Source organism: Manduca sexta, chromosome 18 (genome assembly GCF_014839805.1).
Source record: "Manduca sexta isolate Smith_Timp_Sample1 chromosome 18, JHU_Msex_v1.0, whole genome shotgun sequence".
Classification (NCBI taxonomy): domain Eukaryota; kingdom Metazoa; phylum Arthropoda; class Insecta; order Lepidoptera; family Sphingidae; genus Manduca; species Manduca sexta.
Window position 1 is genome coordinate 6,043,323 of NC_051132.1, and position 22,496 is coordinate 6,065,818.

Below are 22,496 nucleotides of genomic sequence, written 5' to 3' on the forward strand. Positions count from 1 at the left end.
ATACAAAAATAATCCTTATAGCATGATTCAGTATTCACGCATGATGGCTTATTATTAGCGTATTTAATGTATAACTTTGGTGTTTCTATACCGATTTCTATGATTCTTTTTTATGGAATATTTAATAATGTTAACTTTTTTAATTAGGGATGACTGACAGTGTTATAAACGTAAGAGTAGACAAATATAATGAGAGAGCTACGAACTGCTAAACTATCGGGAGTTACACGTGTTATTGTGAGTCAACCATAAAAGATAGACATATGCTGTCGTGGGATATTTTTTACATAATTTTAAGGAGAACATTTCCATCATACATGATTTCTGTGTAGCTTTAACCATTAAGGTTGCACACGCGACGGAAGCTTAAAAAACGGAGTAACTTCTCCCGTTTTCCCAACATTTCCCTTCACTGCTCTGTTCCTATTAATTGTAGCGTGATGAAAAGTATACTATAACCAGCATAGGAGTATGACAAATAATTGTACCAAGTTTCGTTAAAATCCGTCGAGTAGTTTTTGTTTCTATAACGGTTATACAGACAGACAGACAGACAGACAGACAAAAATTTTACTAATTGCATTTTTGGCATCAGTATCGATCCCTAATCACCCCCTGATAGTTATATTGGAAATATATTTCATGTACAGAATTGACCTCTCTACAGATTTACTATAAGTATAGAAGAAGATAGATTTCAAGATTTTGTTCTCTGATATCAATAAAATTTTCATAGAAATAGTAAAGCAAATTATAATTAAATGAATACTTGTAACAAACGAATAGAAAAAATGTAATATTTAAATTGGTATAATGCGCAAACCCAGTACTTTATATTTTTTAACAATTACCTAGTCATTAACCTTTTAAACTAAATCACCAGAAGCATATTGATTACATTAGGATTTCATATTACCACTATTTAGCGAGGCCAATCCTGAGTGAGAGTCAACGTTCTTACATTTTCTACAAACGATAACATAAAAACTTTAAGTGGATGTACAAACATTAGTAGTATTAACATCTAAACATCTTATCTTTATAATTCAAGATGTTGTATGGTATTTCTACTCTATATGGGCGATCGTATCGCTTACCATCAGGCGAACAGCTAACTCGTCTTGTCATTCAAAAAAATAAAAAAATCTAAACTAATCTACCTTGTTCCTAAAATCATCTATTCTTTGCTTAGACCATAGGCTTCAGGAGACGACTCAGCCGGTTTTACGATGTTGCATATCAAAAAAATATTTGTAACATTTGTGACACGGTTTAGTTGGAATCCTGATGTTGATTTCCTTATGGTAGCCGGGACGATGATTTTTGTGTCTACTCTGAATTCAATATTAATTATTTTTTCATTGAGTCAGGGCTTTATTTTCATTCCTTATTTCACTCACTTTAAGACAGACAGACGTACATTATACGTATTTATAATGTTAAGTATGGGTATCCGTTTCATCTAACGATTATTCCCAGACATATCGTATCGTGAAATCTGAACAGGTCGTAACGGTCCCCTGTCGTATGTATCTCCTAACTTTCGATATCGATCGATTATTCGCATTTTCTATCCCTTTCGACGCAACTAGTTATTATTGTTCTCCCTCTCTATTGTATGATAATTGTCTTAATTAACTTTCTTCGTTCAGATTGTTCTGTTACTTAATAGAGCCTAGTTTTTTTTTTGTTTTTGTCGATCTGTTTTGTTTATGTTTACGTGTGCTGTACAAAGCAATGGTTTGTATCTAGTTTTTTTAAAAATCGTTCAATTAATATTTTATTAAGTATCCTGTGGATGTAATTACATGCATTATATTATAAATGTTTGCGTTCGTATTAGTCTTGTTTTGGTTTAGACATAAATATTTTCTTTTTATCTAAATGTTTACATCAAATCGAAAGTTTAGGATATGAAACCGGAACAGTGACCTTCTAAGCAGCGTTTCACTGCCCTTAACTCGTGGGTCAAGTTCTAATTGAAACCTGCTTGTCCTGTTCTTCATGGTTATGAATTCTGTAACGGGTATGAAGTACTATCAATTGATATCTCCGTAAAAATAACATAATTTTGAGAGCTTGTACCTTTAATGTTAAGTTTTTATGGTTTGTTAACCCACAACGCAAAAAGGAGGTGTTATAAGTTTAAGGTGTGTATCTGTTTATCTGTGTGTTTGTGTGTTCAATCGAATGGACCGATTTTGATGCGGTTTATTTCGGAGGTTTGAGAAGGATTTGTTCAGGCGTTTGAGGAAGACCATTAGTCCAATTGATTTGACATTTGGTTTACTGATACTTCGGTGTATTTCAGGTGTAAGTAGTAATTTAAAAGTTTGAAAAAAAAAACTTTTGAATAACCCTTGACATAACAACATCTTTAAAGTAATACGAATAAAATGTGTTCGTATGTCGTTTAACTTGACTATAAACCCTACCTATTTTGACCCTAGCGACAACGCGCCGCGGGACCTAACGTCGGACCGAGGATATGAAAATACATCTATACCGGTCTGTAAAACTGAATGGTTTACTTTTTGTTTGTTTGTATCAACGACTTAATGTTACAAACTACGGCTTTGATTCTAAAAGTTCTTACACTAATATGAAGCTGGATTATCTAGTAAGATTCAACGAATTAAATTGTAATTACTTACTAGGGATCATAGTTTTAGAGGCTGACTCTTATTTGTTGACATGAAATAATTTAGATTATATCTAGCTATGCCCGCGGTTTCGCCTGCGTGGAAATCAGCGTGTCACAATTATTTTCCCGTGTAAATCCCAACGCACGAGATTTTTTACAACCACGCAACCTCTTCAACATTAATAGACAGAAGTAGATTTTGAGAAAATTGATCACATACAGACAGAACGCATTTAAGGACTTTGTTTTATAATATGTATAGATTAAAAATGACTTTCATTATAATTAGAAAGAAAAGAGTATTACGAATAAAGGACATTTTCCTAAAATAGCAAATTACTAATTAGATTATTAATCTCGTGTAGTCCTATTATGATAATAAGGTTTCAAGGACCTAACGTATATGCCTAAAATATTTTGTAGAAAGTGATGAACACACCCGCATTTCATTAGGCTACGTAACTTATTTATTATTCATTTATTCTAATTCTTTAAGAATTTGTTTCCAAGAATATACGGGTTATATCCTTAAATTAAAATAGCAACTTTTATATTTAATAAACGTATTTTGTTGAGTAATGCTTTGGTTTTCTCTAAGAGTACAAACCGTGCCACATTTTTGTTATTTTAGGCAATGTTATTCACTACAATATTGTATATTTTTCCAAAACTAACGAGAACAAATTAAAAACTGACATTAAAAAGAAAATGGTAACAATTTTCTAATATGTGAAAGTGAAAGTTTGTAACAAAAAAATGACCGATCTTATTAACGCGAATTAATAATTACATCATTCAAAACCAAAATCAAAAATTGAGGTAGGTCATTAAAAAAGTCATTTATCAAGTAACTGCACACCGCTTAAGCTTTAAGGTCTATATTCCAGCATTCCTGATCCACGGAGAGTCGCGAGAGCAACCTGCTCCGCACGCTTCAACGGAGGGGGGAATTGATAAAACTGTATAGCGGACGAAATATCATGCCAATACTTGCTTAACGCCACGCTATAATACTAAATTAGTGAATAGAAAAATATATCAAAATGAAAATAGCCGTAGTACTTTTATCCCTCGTGATTATAGTAAATGCAGATGACAGTGACAAAACATTGGAGACAGCGATCAACTTCATTAAGGACTGTCATGGAGACTACATATTGTGTGTTAAGGTATATTTTTGTAGTGAAAGTGCAGTGAAAACTAATGTGAAGTGGAGTGCAAGTTGCATTATCCGTGGACCCGTTAATTTCATTTGTTTAATAATTCTTATCTGTCTGATGTGTTTTTGTTAAATTCACAATTTACTTTGTGTTAATGATCGGAATTTTGATTTCTAAATACTAGGATTTTTAATATATCTTCACTTAAAAACTAAAAGACTAGCTTGCATTTATTAAAATAAATAGTTTACGCCCTCTTTCCATTCAATCATAAGTTTTTGTTTAAATTAATATATTATTTTTATTTACAGGAAAAAATGCTTACAATCGTCGATAACTTACGGACTGTTAGAAATCTGAAAATAGCCGAAGGTGTAGTTTTCAAAGCCGAATCTGAGCCACTACCTCTCAAACCGGTAGAACCCTTACCTGTTGACCCTTCAGCAAGAGATGCTGAAGTTAACTACAGACTACTGGATGGAGTGGTCAATCTCTTCGAAACACATGCTTTGGAGGTTAAGATGAACAATGAAGACAAAGAGAGTCTGCAAAGGTCTCTTGATGAAGGTAACAATCAATATATAAAACAAATTTTTAATACCTACTTCCTTTAGTAAGTAAAATGTACTGATATTTTAAATAATGATAACAGTAAAATTTACATTAACACGAATGTTAACCAAGGTATTTATAATGGTAATTAAGATGCTTATCCTACAAAACTTACAAACATCTTCAAGAGAATATTAATTACAAAGTAAGGTTTATTATTTAGAATTAATAAAGCAAATTAAGTTTATAAGATAATGGTGAGGGTACTGGCATTCTGTCAATTTGGGCTACCGAGCATCAGTGTGCAAACATTGATAAATTCCGGTTGGGAGGATAATAAAGCCTACATAACAATTAAACATTATAACGCATATTTAGTGTTTCAATAGCAAGCACAATGTCGGGCCATGCAGGTCATTGATATTCGAATTTCTGGATATTGTTATAACTGTTTATGAGCAGTTGCAATGCTTACTATCATTCGAGAGATTTGAACCCATTATAGTTAGATAGAAAACTTAAAAAAAACTGTTCATAAAAACAAATCTCAACTAATTATTTTCACCAGGTCGTGGTAAGAAGAAAGGTGGTGGAGCTATTGGAGGCATTATCGGTCTTCTTGGCGCGAAACTGCTGCTTGGAAAACTCTTCATCGTCAAGCTCATTGCCCTGAAGGCGTTGGCGACAGCTAAAATCGCGTTAGTCCTGGCTGTTATCCTCTTTGTGGCATGGTGCCTGAAGCAAGACCACACAAAGACCACTTATGAAGTAGTTCCTCATGCCCTTCATCATGAAAGCCATCACCCAGTTCATGTGGAACATGTTGCCCATGATGGCGGCCATGGTCATGGAGGAGGCTACTCCAGCTACGGTGCTGACTGGAACAAAAACTTGGATGAAGCTCAAAACCTTGCCTACAGCGGCTATGCGCATAATAACTAAAACCAAATACCAATTATAATTTAGGAACCTCTTTTGTACAAAGATTTATTTATTTATTTATTTATTGTAATTTATTAAATTGTTTTTTAGTTATTTTTTCATTTTTATTTAAGCCCCAAATAACCAAAAAAATATTCAAAGCATTCTACATTCAACATGGGATTGAAATGCAGTAAGCAAAATATTATACTTAATATTTTAAAGTTTGTTAATTGAATTCATTAATTTGAACACGAAAGAATTTTTTCTATAAAAACTTTAGTTCAAATAACACATCGTTAGCTACAAGGCAATTTCCCAGCAAATCGATTCTCACTTGACTTTCCCAGCTAAATGACTACTGGTTTTTACCGTATCCTACTTCGTTAACTGTTCGAAGACTGCATCGCCGCTTTGATTCTATAAATATTTTATATAGTAATAAGTAATAGTTTTAAATACCTGCAAAAATAAAAAATAGAGTTCAATTAACCTAAATTGCGAACAGAAAATTTAATTCAATCATAAATCTACCAACATCTCGTTACGTTAATACTGCGGTGCATTCATTTATTGATTCGGTCAGTTTAAAAACACATACACGCCTTTTATCCCGAAAGGGAAGGCAGAAACGGAAACATTCATTATATCCAACAATGCGATAGAGGGCGAGGATATCGCCATATCGGGCACAAATTCCTAACTCCGGCCTGGTGCTAAGTTGAAGAACTCAATGTCACTTTGCTCGGCCCGGAGATCAAATCCGAGACTTGAGTATTAGAGACGTATCGTACAAATACGCCAGCAAGGCAACCGTCACTTTACAAATATCCTTCTGGAGGATTAACAAGTACATACAATAAAAAGGTACATCTTATAATTAGATATATAGATATGTAACAATTCTGAATTATAAATCTTGTGGCTCGAATACTATGATAAGTTCTTGATGTTATAAATTCCAAAGCCTAAAGAAATATTTGCTAAAACACAAACATTATCTACTGCCTCTCATTTAAAACTAATCGGAAACCAAAAATCAACATTCCCACCATTTAAGTGTCATCACTACAAACTCTTAACTAGCTAAGGAAGCTCGTCATTAAAATAGAGAAATCGATTATCATTTCCTTCGTTCGGACATTTTATAGAAGAACCAGTATTTTGTAGAACAGAAATGACGATCCGCAGACGATTTAGGCCATAACTTCACATAGTTTGTGAAGCGTTATGGTCAAATGTAGCGTGTAACGGAATAGAAAGTTCTATAATGGTCGTTATGATATGTCAAAATTGACAATCGTAGACGCCGATGTGTATATAATTATGTTTGTGTATTCAGATTGTGTTTTAATTACTATAGGGCCAAAAATCCTTATCTTTACAATACATTTCAAATCTTTATCGACATACCACGATTATTGTGGTTCTCTGAAAAATAACGTTCTTATAAATAATATTTATAATCATTACATCTATACTATATAGTTAAAAGTGGCGATGGATGCATATAACCCGATTCCTGAGGCTTCTCTTTCATAATTTATGTAAAATTTAATTATTATTAGAATGATTTGGAAACCGCATTTATTTATATTAGTACCTATACGTTGTAACAATTAAATTTCTGAAAAAGAAACATGCGCTTAATAAGCATAAGCCATTCGGTTTCTTTTTGTACTACTGAGTCGAACTGAGGTCAATGACAGCAATCTTGTGTGATTAAATCTTCCGTCATAGCAAGTATAGCGCACCAGACTTATAAATCGTAGATATGAAGACGATGAAATTTTTAATTTGGACCATTATGGTATTGATATAAAGGCGTGAAATGTTCGCATGTGCCGCGAAATATATGACTAGGGGCTTAATTGTTTTAAATAAATGTTTTTTAAGCCAACTTTGATTAGTCTTGTATGAAGAGTACTTTCCCTCTCTAGTTTATTTACTTCATATACTGTTACTATAACGTGTTGCATGCTTTGTTCCTTTATTATCCTCGAGGATAAAAGTATTATGGTATGTTATTATACAGTATTAGTTTTTGTCTGCAACTTTTGCGTGAAAAAGTATCTCCGCAATTAATATTTTCTCGGAATAAAAAGTAAATTTTCTCGGAATAAAATGTAGCTTCCTATTAGTGAATTTTTAATTTAAATTCAGTAGTTTCAAAGATTAGCCCATACATACATACAAACATTCCCTCTTTATTATATTACTATAGATGTACGATTCATAACCGACATACACATTACACAAGCAGCAATTAAAAGGTAGTTTGTATGCTAACTTAATTTATTGAGAAAATACTGAGCGGTGTCAGTTATACCATTTATGACACTTCACACATGATTATCTTTAATTACTTGTGACTGATTATAACGTGAGTTGATTATAAGTCGTAATTAAAATGCTTCTGCACATTGTCTAAATTATACAATACGAAACCAATACAATATGAACAAAATTAGTAAAATAATGCAATCAATAAATTACAGTGTGATTTACATGTATGTATATTTATAACTTTTAAATATATTACAATGGAAAGTTATGTTATAAGACAAATTCAAATTAAATAAAGACGAATTTTTTTAATAACATATTGATTAATGAAGATAATAGATAAATTATGAATACACATAAAATAAAGGTGTATTTTTTATAACAAAGTGATTATTTTTTTTAACAGAATTAATTAATTTCAATAGACAGCAACGATTACGAGAATTCTTATCAATTTTAAATAAAATTTTAAGTTTCTGTTATAATATAAAAAACGCGAAAGTAAGTTTTATTTCGATGTCTAACATTCGCGTAAATATAAGAAAACGTTAACTTTCTGTGTTCATTTATTTATTGGGTAATTTTGTTGTCACATTAATTTTAATACCTTATTATAAATACAGTAATAATAAAAAAAAAAAATAGCCCTGTATTATATACAGCCCCCACTGTTGGGCACGGGCCTCTTTTACTACTGCGAGGGATCAGGCATTAGTGCTAGCCTAGTGCAAAATAGTAGACTTCACACACCCTCGAAATCCCTATAGAGAACTACTCATGTATACCGGTTTCCTCACGATGTTTCCCTTCACTGTTTAAGCGAGCGCTAATTCGCAAAGAATACACACATAATATTTAGAAAAGTCAGAGGTGTGTGCCCTTGGATATCGAACCTGCGGACATTCGTCTCGGCAGTCCTTTTCACAATCAACTAGGCTATCGCCGCTTAATATATAATAAAGTAATATAAATAAATAAATCAGACACTCCTTTTATTTATCGGTCATATAAAAAAAATCTTTTATTATGTTAGAGGTCATAGTGTTACAACCTCTATTAGAAAGGAAATTAATTTTATATCCATCGTAATTAAAATAAATGAAACGGACATTTTTATTATGGTTTTCCTTAAAAGTTCTGTAGGCCGTATATGGTAAACGATATTTTATAGAGAAAGTTTTTTTATTATTTTTTAATGATGGGAAGCGAAAATGTCTATCACAGGACGTTAAAAGAGTAGTCTCAATTTGATAAAAATAGCTACTGTGGGAATTTATTCGTAGTTTTTGTGTCCTACAAATTTATGTATTAAGTTTGTGGGATAAAGCTTATCCTTATTTATTGTATATCGGTAGGACTTCAATTTATTATATTTTCTCTAACACTGTTGATAACAATGTGGAGCACTTAATATAAAGCCAGGTATGATTCCTGTCGCTGACAATCTAAAAATGTGTCGTGCCCTTTTTTCAGATGCTGGCTATGCTATTGTGGACAAAATATATTGACCCATTGCTACTAGTGACGTTTCAGCATAAACAAGCTTGCAATCGTTTATTATTTATACTAATATAATAATTAGTATAAATATAACTATTCTTACCATATTAGTTCTTATAATTAGTATTTATAAGTCAGGTTTAGGTATATCGATATTAAAAATAACTAACGGGAATTTCCTATTAGTTTCAATTCAGTTATATTGTTAAGCGACAGCAAAAATGTAAACAACTTTCACTTTTGTTTTCGTAAAAATGTATTTTTTTATAAATTTTATTTTTTCTAACTTCCGCAATATTCAAATTAGTCTCAAGCGTGTAAAGATGCGTGGAATCACGTTTTTTATTCAAAATGTTCTATTATGTATCACAACCAGTTCCAGCTCTCTCTAATTTATGTGTGGTCCACATTTATGTTTGTTACGTTTTGTCGGGGTTGGTCAGATGAACTTGACTTGCTTGGCCGGAGCTAGAAATGTTTGTGTTTACAGAATCTTATATTTGATACGATTTTTTTTTACTTAAAAAAACATGTTTTACCTTTATTGAGGAATAAAGAACTATTAAACCCTCATATCTTAGACATACTAAAGATTATTATGATTTTGATTGATTATTCGGGTTATGTAAGGAATCAACAACGGTCTGTATAATAAATACTATTTACTATTCCCCACATTTACGGGTTAATTTTAGGACCAGGCGAATAGTTCATAAAACAGCGATAGAATTATAATTTATGTTTCTAAGGGCTGAATTAATAATCAGATAAAAAATATTCGAAGAATATTGTATAATACAAACGGATTAAAAATAGCAGTTGTGTGTATAAAGTTGTAACTTTGCCTCACTTTTATATATAGTCAGTTTATAGTTTATTTGATGGATTTTACCTGAGGATTGAAAACTAAGCCCTTAATATAAAAAAAAATATAAGCCGCGCAAGTATATATTTAAAGATCAAGTTTAAGCCGCGATGGCGGTCTCTCCGTCTAGTAAAACAGGTTGAAACTCAAAACTCACTGGAACTACTTTCTATGGATGGAGTTTCACGTATTTTCGTCCAATTTCTTCATTGAGAGTGAGATTATGGTTGTTACCGGCGTATTAGATTGCCGCCGCGTACACATTCGCTTTTTCATTTAGTATTCAATCTTTGGTTTTAATATTCAACGTTAGTTTATTATTATGTTTATAAAAAACTATGTAATGCTAACGTCTTCGAATATAATATTTTCTGGAATAAGAAGTCTATATATAAATCCAATATAAAATAATCTATGAGCCAAATTTCATCCAAAATTCGTACAGCGTTTTTTAAAGTCCGCCATGACAGTCAAATTCCATTCTACATCATTAGTTTTAATTTGCATGTATACGTGTTAACCGGTCTATAAGTTTTAAGTATAACGGCATGTACATTGCAACTTAACTGCTGTTGATGTTAACTGTTAAGTTGAAAAGATAGATTGCATAGTTTACGTGTGTTAGGAATGAAGGAAATAAGCGATTTCGGAAAAAATCTATCATATTATTTTTTTTTAATGTTTTTGTTATTTTTATATTGATTAATCGTATTATAATGATTTAAAGAACAAGTTTTTAATAATTCCTAATATGCATTTTCAGATATGCTTTCTACCGTAGAAGCACAAGGTGATTTTTATTTTATAGTAATGTACGACTGAAAGTGTTTTCCTTTTATATCTATTGTCACATACTTTGACGTACTCAATACTCATATTGTATTAATATTGGACTTATATATGTTTTATTTTTATTATTGACGGCAAAGTGGCCTCACTGGGCTTGATGATAGGTGAAGAGAAGTTCAAAAACATTGACTATCTCATGTCGGTGTCGACCAACGAGAGGTAATATAATTATCTCCGGTCGGTCGCCACTGTTATGGCGGCTGCTTAGTTGCTTTTTCACGGTCCGCTTGAAGGTACCTAGTTGTATAAAGGAACGAACACGTATGCTGGCAAACATGTCCACAGCTTAATAGTAAAGAAATAGGAATTACTAAACCTTATCATTTAAGCAGGGATGGAAGAGACCACGAAATTTGTCTTAAATTATTTCAAACATAGACATTGCTTAAAATATATTATTTTTCTGTCTGCATATGACACCGTTACACTGGTACGTCATACCGATTATGTTCCTATAAATAATATCATTATCATAACACATACTAAAACATTTTATAAAACTTAAGTCCTATTTTGTTAATGTCGTAGAATAAACATTTACGACTTCGTTAAGACTGCATATCAGAGCTACCAACGTAATAATATTATGACTAAACAGTCTACATAAGGCTCGAAATGTTGATGTTTTAAATATACACCAACATAATATTATGACAAACAAGCTTCATACGCCTACGCTTTTCTGATTTAAATATAAGGTAGAATCGTTTCTGTTTTAAATATTGAAAATTCTACTTAATAGCTTCCATTTATAATTTGTAAGTATTCATATCTCTCATCCTATTGATTTAATAATTAATTAGTTTTGATTTATATCTCAAGTACAGTTCATTCCTACAAAAGGTTACTGATTTTTTTTACACTTATAGATGAATAGAAAACGTAATAAAGATTTTGAGTTTAGGCACGTGAAAATTAATCCTAAGTTATAATTTTATTTCAACCAATTTGTATCATAAATTAAATGCCTTTTGCTACACACTATATCCCGGACAAGGAGTCGAGCCTTGGGTCTAAGAATGCCCTGTATTCAGAGATTGATCAAAGTATCGACAAGTATAATTGCTCTCTTCGACTGTTTAAATACCTATTTTACACGCCTACAATTAAGTTTCTTTTCCATTGATCTAAGCCGCGGGCATCCGCAATGCAGCTGATAAGCGATATGTCCAGTTAATGTTGAATGTACAATTACCTATGTGGGTAAACAGACATTTCATCGAGAAAGTGGGAATAAAATAGAAATTTTCATTTGCAACGAGTCTCTCTGGTATGAGATCGGATATCGTTTGAAGAAGTGATCCTCAAACTTTTTATTTTGCACCTTCTGCAAAATAGTATTAAGGGTGATTAGATAAAGTACGCAGTGGCCAATTATAGATTTTTTATACAACTGAAGAGAAAGACGCCGCTGGATGCAAACCACCTTCGACAAGTTAGTCTAGAAATGTTTACAGGATGCCAATGTTCAGGAATGGTCTTCCAAAGGCTGAAGAAGATGAAGGACAAGACGAGCAAATCTCTCCCCTGATGATAAGCGATACGATCGTTCAAATGGTACTAATATTATCCAAAACTTTTGAATTACCACTTCCTGACATTCTGCTGCGCTTGTCACTCAGACATTAATACATATATAAGGTTAGGGAGTCCTATTCCGTCTATTTAGGCGAATCCGTCGTTTTGCAATTATGGGCATTCTATTCAAAGGACAGCTTTGACAGCTGTATATGTAAGTCTAAAACTCCCCTATTTACCTATACCGCCAATAAAGCTGTCTTTCGATTAGAAATCCCGTGATTGCAAAAAGATGGACTCCGGTAGACGGAATACGGGCCCCTGACCCTTATATTTAAAATGTGACATATAATAATATTAGTCATATGACTAAAAACATTGCAGCTAAATTATAATCAATGTAGACAATGTAGATAATACAATTTCTTGTACTAATTTTTGTTATTGCTTCGAAGCTACTGTGTGTAAGTATTGTTTCCGGTTTGAAGAACATTGAAGCCAGCGAAATTATTAGACATTATGAAGCTTACTTCTGGCGTCTTTGGATGAACAGCGCATTGCACAGACTGTAATTTACTATCCATTATCTATACTAATATAAAGAGAAAAGTTTGTGAATTTATAGGTTTACAAAGGCTAATCTCTGAAATATAGCGACGATAGCCTAATTGGGTGTGGAACGGACTGCCAAGACGAATGTCCGCAGGTTCAAATCCCAAGGGCACACACCTCTGACTTTTCTAAAAAATCATGTGTGTATTCTTTGTGAGTTTATCGTTCGCTTTAACAGTGAAGAAAAACATCGTGAGGAAACCTACACATCTGAGAAGTTCTTTATAGGAATTTCGAAGGTGTGTGAAGTCTACCAATCCGCACTAGGCCAGCGTGGTGGACTAAGGCCTAATCCCTCTCAGTAGTAGAGGAGGCCCGTGTTCAGCAGTGGGCAAGTATATAATACAGGGCTGATATTATATTATTATTATTATTAATCTCTGGAATCTCTTATTATTATTAATCCTGAACCGATTTTGAAAATTATTTTACTAATAAGAAACTACATCACTCCTGCGTGCTACAAGATTTTAAATATTTGCCTAGAAAAACTTTTCCCCACGGGCGCAGCCGCGGGCAAAAAGTAATAATAAAAAAAATTACAATACTATGTATTGTGTTATTAAAAATTCTACTTAGCATTACTATGATTCATCATATATTGGTGGATATAATATATCATCATCTGTAATATCCTAATATATTTTATATCTGCCTGGATAATGACCACCTAATAGAAGATGTTAAACCTGGCATAGTGGCCCACGTTAGTGTGTCGCGTTCCGGTATAAGATTGTGTATATCCAACAAGCCGGCATAATTGTAACGACTGCCGAGGGGTAATCTCTCGTCAGTCGTAAATCTAGACCCCACTCCACTTACCATCAAGTGCATCGCGGACACTTTGCCTTACACGTATACAAAAAAAAACGAATTTTGACAATCAAAAATAAAAATAGTAAAGCTACTATAAAATTTACACACTTTAATATTTTTCCGCATTTTATCAATAGAAATTATTCAAGGATGAATCCCCCTTTATAAAATGAATATCTAAGAACTGTAGGTTGAGAAACATTAATCTACCTTGTTAGTTGAACGCCATTACAGCACAAGTAAAGGTAAAAGTGTATGTGGCTTTCATATATTTGTTATAATGACTGTGTCATATATCATCCATTTAATTGTAGACCGACTACCAGTATGCTTTGTAATATAATGTGCAAAAACATTGAGTCTTTTGTAGCGCGAACAAAGTAAAAGGACCGAAATTGCTTTTCTAACTAAAACATACATATTTGTATAAACCAATGAATTAATATAATAAAAAAAATATTCATAATTATATTTACATAGTGCGACAGTATTTAATCGTTCAACCCAATTTATCTTTAACGTTTTCGCCGTATTCGGTCCTCATCTGACGTATTTGATCTCAGATAACGTTCTCCGACCTAAATTAATACAATTTATTCCTTACCTATGAACGATATTAATTAATGTAATACATCAGTTTGTCGCTTTCTTCTTAATGTCTCATCATTTGGGTGCGTATGAAAACTTTAACTGTTTCTTAGTTTAATCACTGATTAACATGTTCATTAATTAGGTCTTGCGCAGGTGGTAGGTACTTAGGTGTATTGAAGAATATAATTAAGAAACCATCAGTCAACACTAAATTAATATAACTAGCTCTATTCGTTATGCATTAGAACATTAAGAACCAAAGTGTAAAGAGATCTATCTTATTTCTAGTCATGTTAAATTAATGTGATGATGTTTTGAATTGGCTAGGAGTTGCCAATAAATTATATTAGAATTGTAATAAATAGTTCAACTAAGATGATCCAGGAGTGTCAATAGGTAGTATTAACATAGAGGTACAATACAAGACTGCGAACAGCAGCTCGTCTCGGACACGTACCTTAAGGGGCAATGCACTAGCACTATATTTTTCAGTTAGTTCGGTTTTCATATTCACAAAAAATTAAGTACTTAATGGTAATTTATAACATAGGATCAGAATGCAATATATTATGACGTAATGATTTATACCCGATGAGTGAAATGGAACGGAATATGAAGACAGGAATGGACCGAAGGTGAGTGAAAGGGATAACGTAGTGAAATAAGCTAGGAGGAAGGAGAGAAAATGAATGTTAAGAATAAATGAGTGTGGAAGTGAAGAATGGTGTATAAATATATTTAATTATTAAGACTTTAGTCGATTAAGACGATGAAAGTAAAAAGTATTATATATTGTATTAAGTATTATAATTTCTTGTATTATATAATTCCAGAAATTTATCTTTGTTTTGGCTAGTATTGAACATTTCCTACATAATTTTTGAGGGTTCATTCGAGATCTTCAATTAGAGAAGCGTGTATTATTTATTCCTTAATCCGACTGTAAGCCAATTCAAAATAACCGCACAGTACTTGCAACTAACTTCTCTAAAACATAGCAGTATTTGTTTTAATAACAACAATATTTTCTGTATCTAATTTAACTGCGTTAATTACTTGGTAGTTATTTTTAATTGTGGGTTATGCTTTCGTTCATATTAGTGGTTTACACCTGCGCAGTTAAAAGTAATTACAGGGTTAGCATCGTCATGGTTATACGTTATAAAAAATAGTTTCTTGGATATTAAGTGCTGCCAAGTTACTGAGTATGATCTTGATCTGTATTTCTTAAAGCTGAGAAGTATCATCTGCATTTCTAAAATGAAAAATATCTATGTATAGTTTTTTACAACCAATTATACTTTTAACGTTTTCTAATCCAACATTAAATTAAATACAAATTTATATTATCTGTATGAATAATTATTGAATTGTAAAAATCTATAAAAATATTATATGCTGTAAATCAATATCTATAATGTTTGTTAATAATATAATGTATGTGCTAAAAATCTGTATAAATATAGATAAAACTGGTAACTCTACACGTGGGTTACTTTATTCCAAAAGAATTTATGATAGGCTACCATACATAAACGATAAGAAAGGATAAGAAGAAATTGAGTTATTTGGTCGGTAGACATGCATGGGGAAAGTAGGTGCACTAAATGCACCTCTACTCCTTTGGTGCTTTTGTCGCCCGTTTAATGACCTTGATGCCCCTTTGTTGTTAAATAAATGAGTATGTATATGAGTACAAATATGTCTACTACGTGTGTCTACAATTGCAGCGATTTAACTCTCCATGGAACCAACTAAAGTAATTAGTTATTGCCCTTTCAATTATAATAAATACAAACCATTTTATGGTGTATTTTACGCCTAACAATAACAGCTAGCAAAAGTGTAAGAAAGCGATGGGCTGTAGGAAGAAAGTAGTGAAAGCTTTCACTGATGTACAGTAAAGAAGTTTTACTCTTACATTCTTAGAAGGCGCTTCGTTTGGGTTTAAAAATGATATTACTTTTTAATATTTATTAATTCTCGATATCACACATCACGCATTTATCCCCTAAGAGGTATGTAGAGGCGCAACCAGGACACCTACTTTTCGCCAAGTGTGTTATCGTCCTATAATGTGATAGGAGGCGAGGTAATTCATTGCGTTTTGTTCCTGTTATTTTATTTTCTTGAAATTGCTAGCTATAATTAAGAGCGTTCGTTTTCCTAGCATAATTTGTGTAGGGAACGCCGTTGGATGAGTATGGGTGCAGTTTAATACCGTAGTTTTTATGGATAAACGTGTGACGGAGTTTAAGTGGTTTTCAAATGACGTTACTGATGAAATCGGCATAGAAAAAGACATGAAGTACTCAATAATTAAGAAAAATAACACACACAAAACATTTTTTTTCATTGGCGATTCGTATTGAGAAATTCCCAGCCCACAGTTTAAATAGATTACTGCTGTAACCGTAACCTAAGCACATCTTCAATTACTGCTTACTTATATTTGTATAAGATTAAACTACTTTTCTTATTTGTAGTTTCAATAAAATTATTTGATTGGACTTAACGATGAGTCTATTTCATAACCACAGGCTAGAACTAATACAGCGAGAGATGTTGGATTCTATGTTTTGAGAATAATACTAAACTACATTCATTGCCTGTCTATACAATATTTGATGACCGATAAACAAACTATAATATAGAAAATTCTATCTCAGGCTTCAAACATTACAATATATAATACTGAATATTTTTAACCCTAGAATTGACACTAGGACCAGAGTTAGCATCTATGGAGTTATGAGGCGTTTTGTGATCGATGATTGATGACCATCGCAACGAAATGGGCATATAATGAGAGAAATGCTGTAATTTACGCATTCTGCCCAACTACCGAGTAACATAGCGTAAAATTAACTATCAGTGTGCGTGTTTCCTTAATGCGTTTGTCTTAGATTTCAGGTGAGAGTTTAAGGAAAATATTTAATAAATGCAAAAAAAAATGGTAAATATTGTTTGAATATAGATTTTTACAATTAATATATCAAATAATACATAAATTTAAAAACTATTAAATATATGCGTTAATAATGAAATCTGATTTGAAATAGTAAATGAAGAAGAACGAAATCTGAATGATAGAAAGAGTTTAATCTCAACTAGATTAGTAGTAGGTTTTTCGTACACAAGAGTCGGGTTAGGTCGATACCACCGCCATAGAAATACTAGTAATGAACAACATTTAGCAAAAACAGTTGAATTCATTTGAAAAATATTGAAATTAAGTTTTTAATTGTAACTAAAGACTACTGCCAAAGATGTCTTATAAAATACGTGCCACTGCTGGCCCTAGTTTACAGAAGTTCCAGTTGTGAGTGACCGCGGGATGGTCTCGAACAATAATTAATTACCGAACACTGCGAATCTTACCTACTAATATATCAAAGTTTGAGTGGTACTAGTATTTATAGATTGTCCTGTTGTTTACCGTCAGGGCTGATAACCAAAATGCCTTCCTACACCAATAACGTTAACATAAAGCAGAAAAATGTATTGAAATGTCATACACATACGCATATCCCTTCGATAATTCTATGGCTAAGATATATCGTTTATACATGACATTAACGATCGTAAAAAGGCATATTAGCAGCAGCATTACAGCCTTTACGGTTTACCTGCGCCATCATTCATTTACAAAAAAAAAATAACAGATTATATTTCAGAAGAACAAAAACCGATTCACAAGTCAATGACATGATGGTTGTTTATTTATGAAATTATCCACACGGCATAATTAGTCCTTCTACCTACGAATTATAAATCTATACGTAATCCAAAACTGCTACAGTATAAAGGTGGTAAAGGTTGCAGGAACTCGGTAGACGTAGAAATATAGAAATCTTTAAGGGAAAACTATGTTCACTAATGGACTTCCAAACTTCGAAGATGTTCATGAGCAAAAATTAATCACATTGACCTTAATGTACACGTACCACGTAATTTCATACAATTTTACCTAGTTGTCATAGTAAAAGTATACGAAGTATAATTTTTTATATAAATTTGAAAGTTTAATTACGACAATCATAAAAACTACAATAATTATGATGTTGGTGTGGTAATGTGTTTAGATGGTAATGTCTGTAAAAAGTACTTCTTTATATATTTTAGGGAAAGTCGTAGTATGCAAAGGAAATAAGAGTGTTTTGTTCTGTGATGTAACTTTTAACGTAAGTAAATTAAATTAAAAACGCAATTGTAAATGAAGAGTGTAGACTACAAATTGCTAGTAAGCATGATAATATATTATTCGATTATAATATAGAAAAATTTATATCACTGAATTAATAATCATAGATTAGATAGATGCTATATAATAGATTATTAATATACAGCTATAGTGCTTGGATGTGCGTAATTTTTTTTTTATAGGAAATATTGCGTATTTGTTGAAACCGAACTCGTATCCTAACAAATACGTGTACGCTGGATCCGGTGTGCGTTGAAAAATCGAACATCCAAACATGTTCTAACAGTAAGTACTTTTCATAAATACCATGTATAAATTAACGTAATATTAATATGAGTTAAAATGATTTTAAAAAATCTTGTAAAACTGTTGAAAAAATAACTAGAAATGCCATAGTACTTAAATGGTATTCATTATGTTTTTATTTTAAATTAAAAAGGATCAATAAAACGACGTGAACTTTAAATGAAGATGTTTGGTTTATTTATTTTTTGTTACAATAAATTATTAAATTAGCACACATTCGTCCTTTCACACAAATAAACATACACAAATCTACATACAATAATGATATAAAAGTATACATAAAATAAAAACTAAAAAGAGATCAGGCCTATACATAAAAGAGTATTTTATAGGTACTTTGAATAAAAAGAAAAAATAATAAGATAACAAAAACATAAAAGATAAAAATAAAGTACTATGTAACTTCTATTTTGGTGTATCATTACATACCATATATACATCAATATATACAATCAACTATATACAACAGAGCTTTCGATCTCCAATGACCGAAAAGAAATTAGAAGAGTAAACATAAAAACCACTTTCACACATTATAAATACAATCACGCATAAATAAATAAATTTCTCATAAATTCCGGAACGGATTTAAATAAATATTTGGTATTAATTATTGTAAGCGGAATAAGCCATGTTGTTGGCCTCGTTCCGGGAGCGGGACCATCCGCCCTCCCACCCGTGACCATGCTCGACATGAGAATGCTCAACGTGTGGCTCCCAGCCGTGGGGAGCGACTTCCCAAGTCTCTTCTGTGGCGTGCTTCTTCGCCAGAAGGGCTTTGATGAGAGCGATGATTTTGATAATGAAGGCGATTTTGGCGAGAAGAGCGATTTTGAAGAGAGATGCGGCAATCACGATGAGGGCGATGACAACAAGAGCGACGGCCTTGGCTTTAGCGAGGATCAGGAGGGGAATGAGCAGCTTCAGCTTCTTCTTGATGGCCTTCTTCTTCTTACCACGGGCTTCATCGACTAGAATAGAAGTATGTGTTAGATATCAGTGAATGTAAGTAACACGGCCTATGTGTTTAAAAAAAGAAAATGGATAATGATTTCTTATGTTTACGCGAATGTTAGACATTTAAATTAAACTAATTTTCGGATTCTATCGCGGTGCTAGTATTTTATTTTCTCCCGACGTTTCGAAGACTTTGCAGCCTTCATGGTCACGGGGGGGACTGAGGTGTTGTTCATCCGTAAAGTCAAAGTTACAATATCTACCTACATTCAAACCAATTGATCCGGTGAAAGAACTAAATTTCGTCTTACTTTAATATTGGGATCCTAATGGCATGTTATTTATGGTAGTTAAATGTATAGGTTATTTTGAAAATAATTATGCTATTCGGGACAGTAAGACTTATAAGGAACTAAATATCTTAAAATAGAAATTGTGACTAGTTTATGGTAAGCATTAGAAAATATATTATGTATATAAAAGTTCATAAAGAATAAATTAATGAGGAAATTGTTGTTTGACTACTTTTACTGTGTGATATTTTAACACAAATTTTTACATGATATTTTAATTTCGATCTCTCATTTTGGTTATAGAAAGTAATTTTTGGGAGTAATAATGACAGGACGAGCAAATAGCTTGCTTTTTGATTGCTATCCATCAGAAGTTCCTAAAGTACACATGACATGAGGCTAATTACCTAAAGCAGACATGTGGATAAACAATGCAAAGTTAATGCTTAATTATAAAATACCGCGTAACATTTGTCACTCTAAGATATATAATCTTAAGTACCATAATAAAACGTAATTAATTTGCAGCAAAGTCAAAAATAAAATATAATATTAAGCGGTGGTTTTAGCCTAGAACGTTCAACAAATAATTCATACATAATTTTATTTCTTCTTCCCTGCCAGCCCGAGCTGGCTTCTTTGTTTACTAAGTATATTTTTCATTTATTTTATTGTCTTTGTTTATATAAGCTAATCTAATTAAGTAATAATTGAATATTCTCATGTACCTTGACTTATCATAAGTGCAACTATGTTCGCCTACGTGATGAATAAAGCATTTTTATTTTATTTTTTTATTTTTAATATCTTTGCAGTATTATTAGAACGCAGTTACTACTGTCCTTTAATCAGTTTGTTCTCAAAGCCATTTTTTATTATTATTAAAACTAAAATGAAATGTAACATTATAGATCATCAATAAGTTAATTATTATTGTCATATGTCTATGAAAATTTGGATCAATGTTAAATTTACACATCGGGTGCAACAACTTCTTAGTCTTACCATCATCCATAGCTCTGGATTCTTCTTCCTCGCCCCCATAACTCAATTCTAGTTCACCGTTCTGGAAGATATCAGCCGCAGTTTCCCAAAGTTTTTCTGTCACCTGTTTGCTCCTGAGTGCAGGGTCAGTAGGCAAGGAATCGAGGCTCCTGGCTTCTTTGGGATTGTTGTTGAACAGTGTGATACCGTCAAAGATTTTCAATTTGCGGAGGGTGCGCACTTTTTGAACTGCAGTCAACGCTTGCTCCTAAAGAAAAGAAAGATATTTTACTTTGCTATTTTGCGTATGAGAAAATTTAAGAATCTTATATTTTGTTTTATTCTGAGGGAACAAAAGTTTTTTAATTTAAATTTCGAAATTCAATTTTTTTAGGCACAATTTAAAAAAAACTTCCATAAAGATTTTCAATTTATAAAATGCACTTTTGTTTTAGAAATCAGCAAATTTAAATGCATTTTCCAATCACAAGAATGTTAGTCCATCATGAGATATTTCCAGATAAATCCATCTGATCAAACACTAATTCACAAACACAACACTTCACTCCGTACCTTCAAACACGAGTAGGTATCACTGTTTGAACATTTCAACAAGGGATCCATCAAGGAACGCATCATCGGATCTTCTTGCACCAGCGGAGTACACTGCACCACCGCAAACACACTCAAAACTATCACGGTGAACTTCATCTTTCCTGATGTCACACTGATCGAAGACCAAACAAACTGTGTTGATTGCTGATTGCCAACAGTTTTTTATCCAGATCTCCCCCACTTTCATCTTTGGACAAATTAACATTTTTATCTAATATACTACTCATAGAAACTTAGATGACACTATGCCAAAGTGCGTGACATAGATTATTGTATCATTAATATTAATATTTTCGGATATTTCACATTCGATTTTTCTTCTGCTATGTGTTGGATTTATGCAATATGTGTGATTTTGTGGATGACAAATTGCACTTTCACCAGACTCTCTTAAGTTTTGGGACATAGTATATGTGTCAAGAGTTTGGTGACTCTATTGTCTCTTTAAGTTTGAGTTATTATTAAAATGATAATGTATAATGTTACATTAATCTATATTTTTAAAAGAATGATTAACATTCTACGAGAGTTTTTACTATTCTAATTTATGAAACAAATAACGTGGCATTCTAATTTCGTGTAATAAATTAGTCTTGATCAGTGTTGCGTTATCAGTTTTAATAATACCAATAATTCCGAAGCTTAGTTAATATTTAATTATTCTTTTGTCCAGAATTGATATCATATCTTAAATATTCAGAGAACCGCCTCGTTTTTAAAACACTTGTTAATTGAAATGTCATAACCTTATCGATTACTAGGTGTTGCTCGTAGCTTCGGCCGCGTAAAAGAGCTTTGAAAGGATAAAAAATCTACTGAGTTC

General features: G+C 32.2%; 2 protein-coding genes across 2 annotated transcripts; one reads left to right on the forward strand and one right to left on the reverse strand.

Annotated features, from left to right (window-relative positions):
* The first annotated feature begins 3,645 nt into the window (after positions 1–3,645).
* Positions 3,646–5,336, forward strand: LOC115454700. Its single transcript, XM_037440202.1, has 3 exons — positions 3,646–3,813; positions 4,116–4,371; positions 4,925–5,336. The coding sequence occupies exons 1-3, from the start codon at positions 3,688–3,690 to the stop codon at positions 5,296–5,298; spliced, it is 756 nt and encodes a 251-aa protein (XP_037296099.1). The 5' UTR covers positions 3,646–3,687; the 3' UTR covers positions 5,299–5,336.
* Positions 5,337–19,034: 13,698 nt separating this feature from the next.
* LOC115450378 lies at positions 19,035–21,789 on the reverse strand. The gene is made up of 3 exons (XM_030178380.2): positions 21,632–21,789; positions 21,080–21,326; positions 19,035–19,795 (listed from the first exon to the last, which is right to left on the reverse strand). Exons 1-3 carry the CDS (start codon positions 21,767–21,769, stop codon positions 19,431–19,433), a joined length of 750 nt encoding a protein of 249 aa, XP_030034240.1. The 5' UTR covers positions 21,770–21,789; the 3' UTR covers positions 19,035–19,430.
* Between the last annotated feature and the right edge of the window lie 707 nt (positions 21,790–22,496).

Excerpts from the sequence above, each read along its gene's own strand:
- LOC115454700 (XM_037440202.1), top strand. The coding sequence starts at position 3,688 with ATGAAAATAGCCGTAGTACTTTTATCCCTCGTGATTATAGTAAATGCA. Across the intron at positions 3,814-4,115 it reads ACTACATATTGTGTGTTAAG|GAAAAAATGCTTACAATCGT; the intron begins GTATATTTTTGT and ends TTTTATTTACAG. Across the intron at positions 4,372-4,924 it reads GCAAAGGTCTCTTGATGAAG|GTCGTGGTAAGAAGAAAGGT; the intron begins GTAACAATCAAT and ends TATTTTCACCAG.
- LOC115450378 (XM_030178380.2), bottom strand. The coding sequence starts at position 21,769 with ATGAAGTTCACCGTGATAGTTTTGAGTGTGTTTGCGGTGGTGCAGTGT. Across the intron at positions 21,327-21,631 it reads ATACCTACTCGTGTTTGAAG|GAGCAAGCGTTGACTGCAGT; the intron begins GTACGGAGTGAA and ends TCTTTTCTTTAG. Across the intron at positions 19,796-21,079 it reads ATCCAGAGCTATGGATGATG|TCGATGAAGCCCGTGGTAAG; the intron begins GTAAGACTAAGA and ends CTTCTATTCTAG.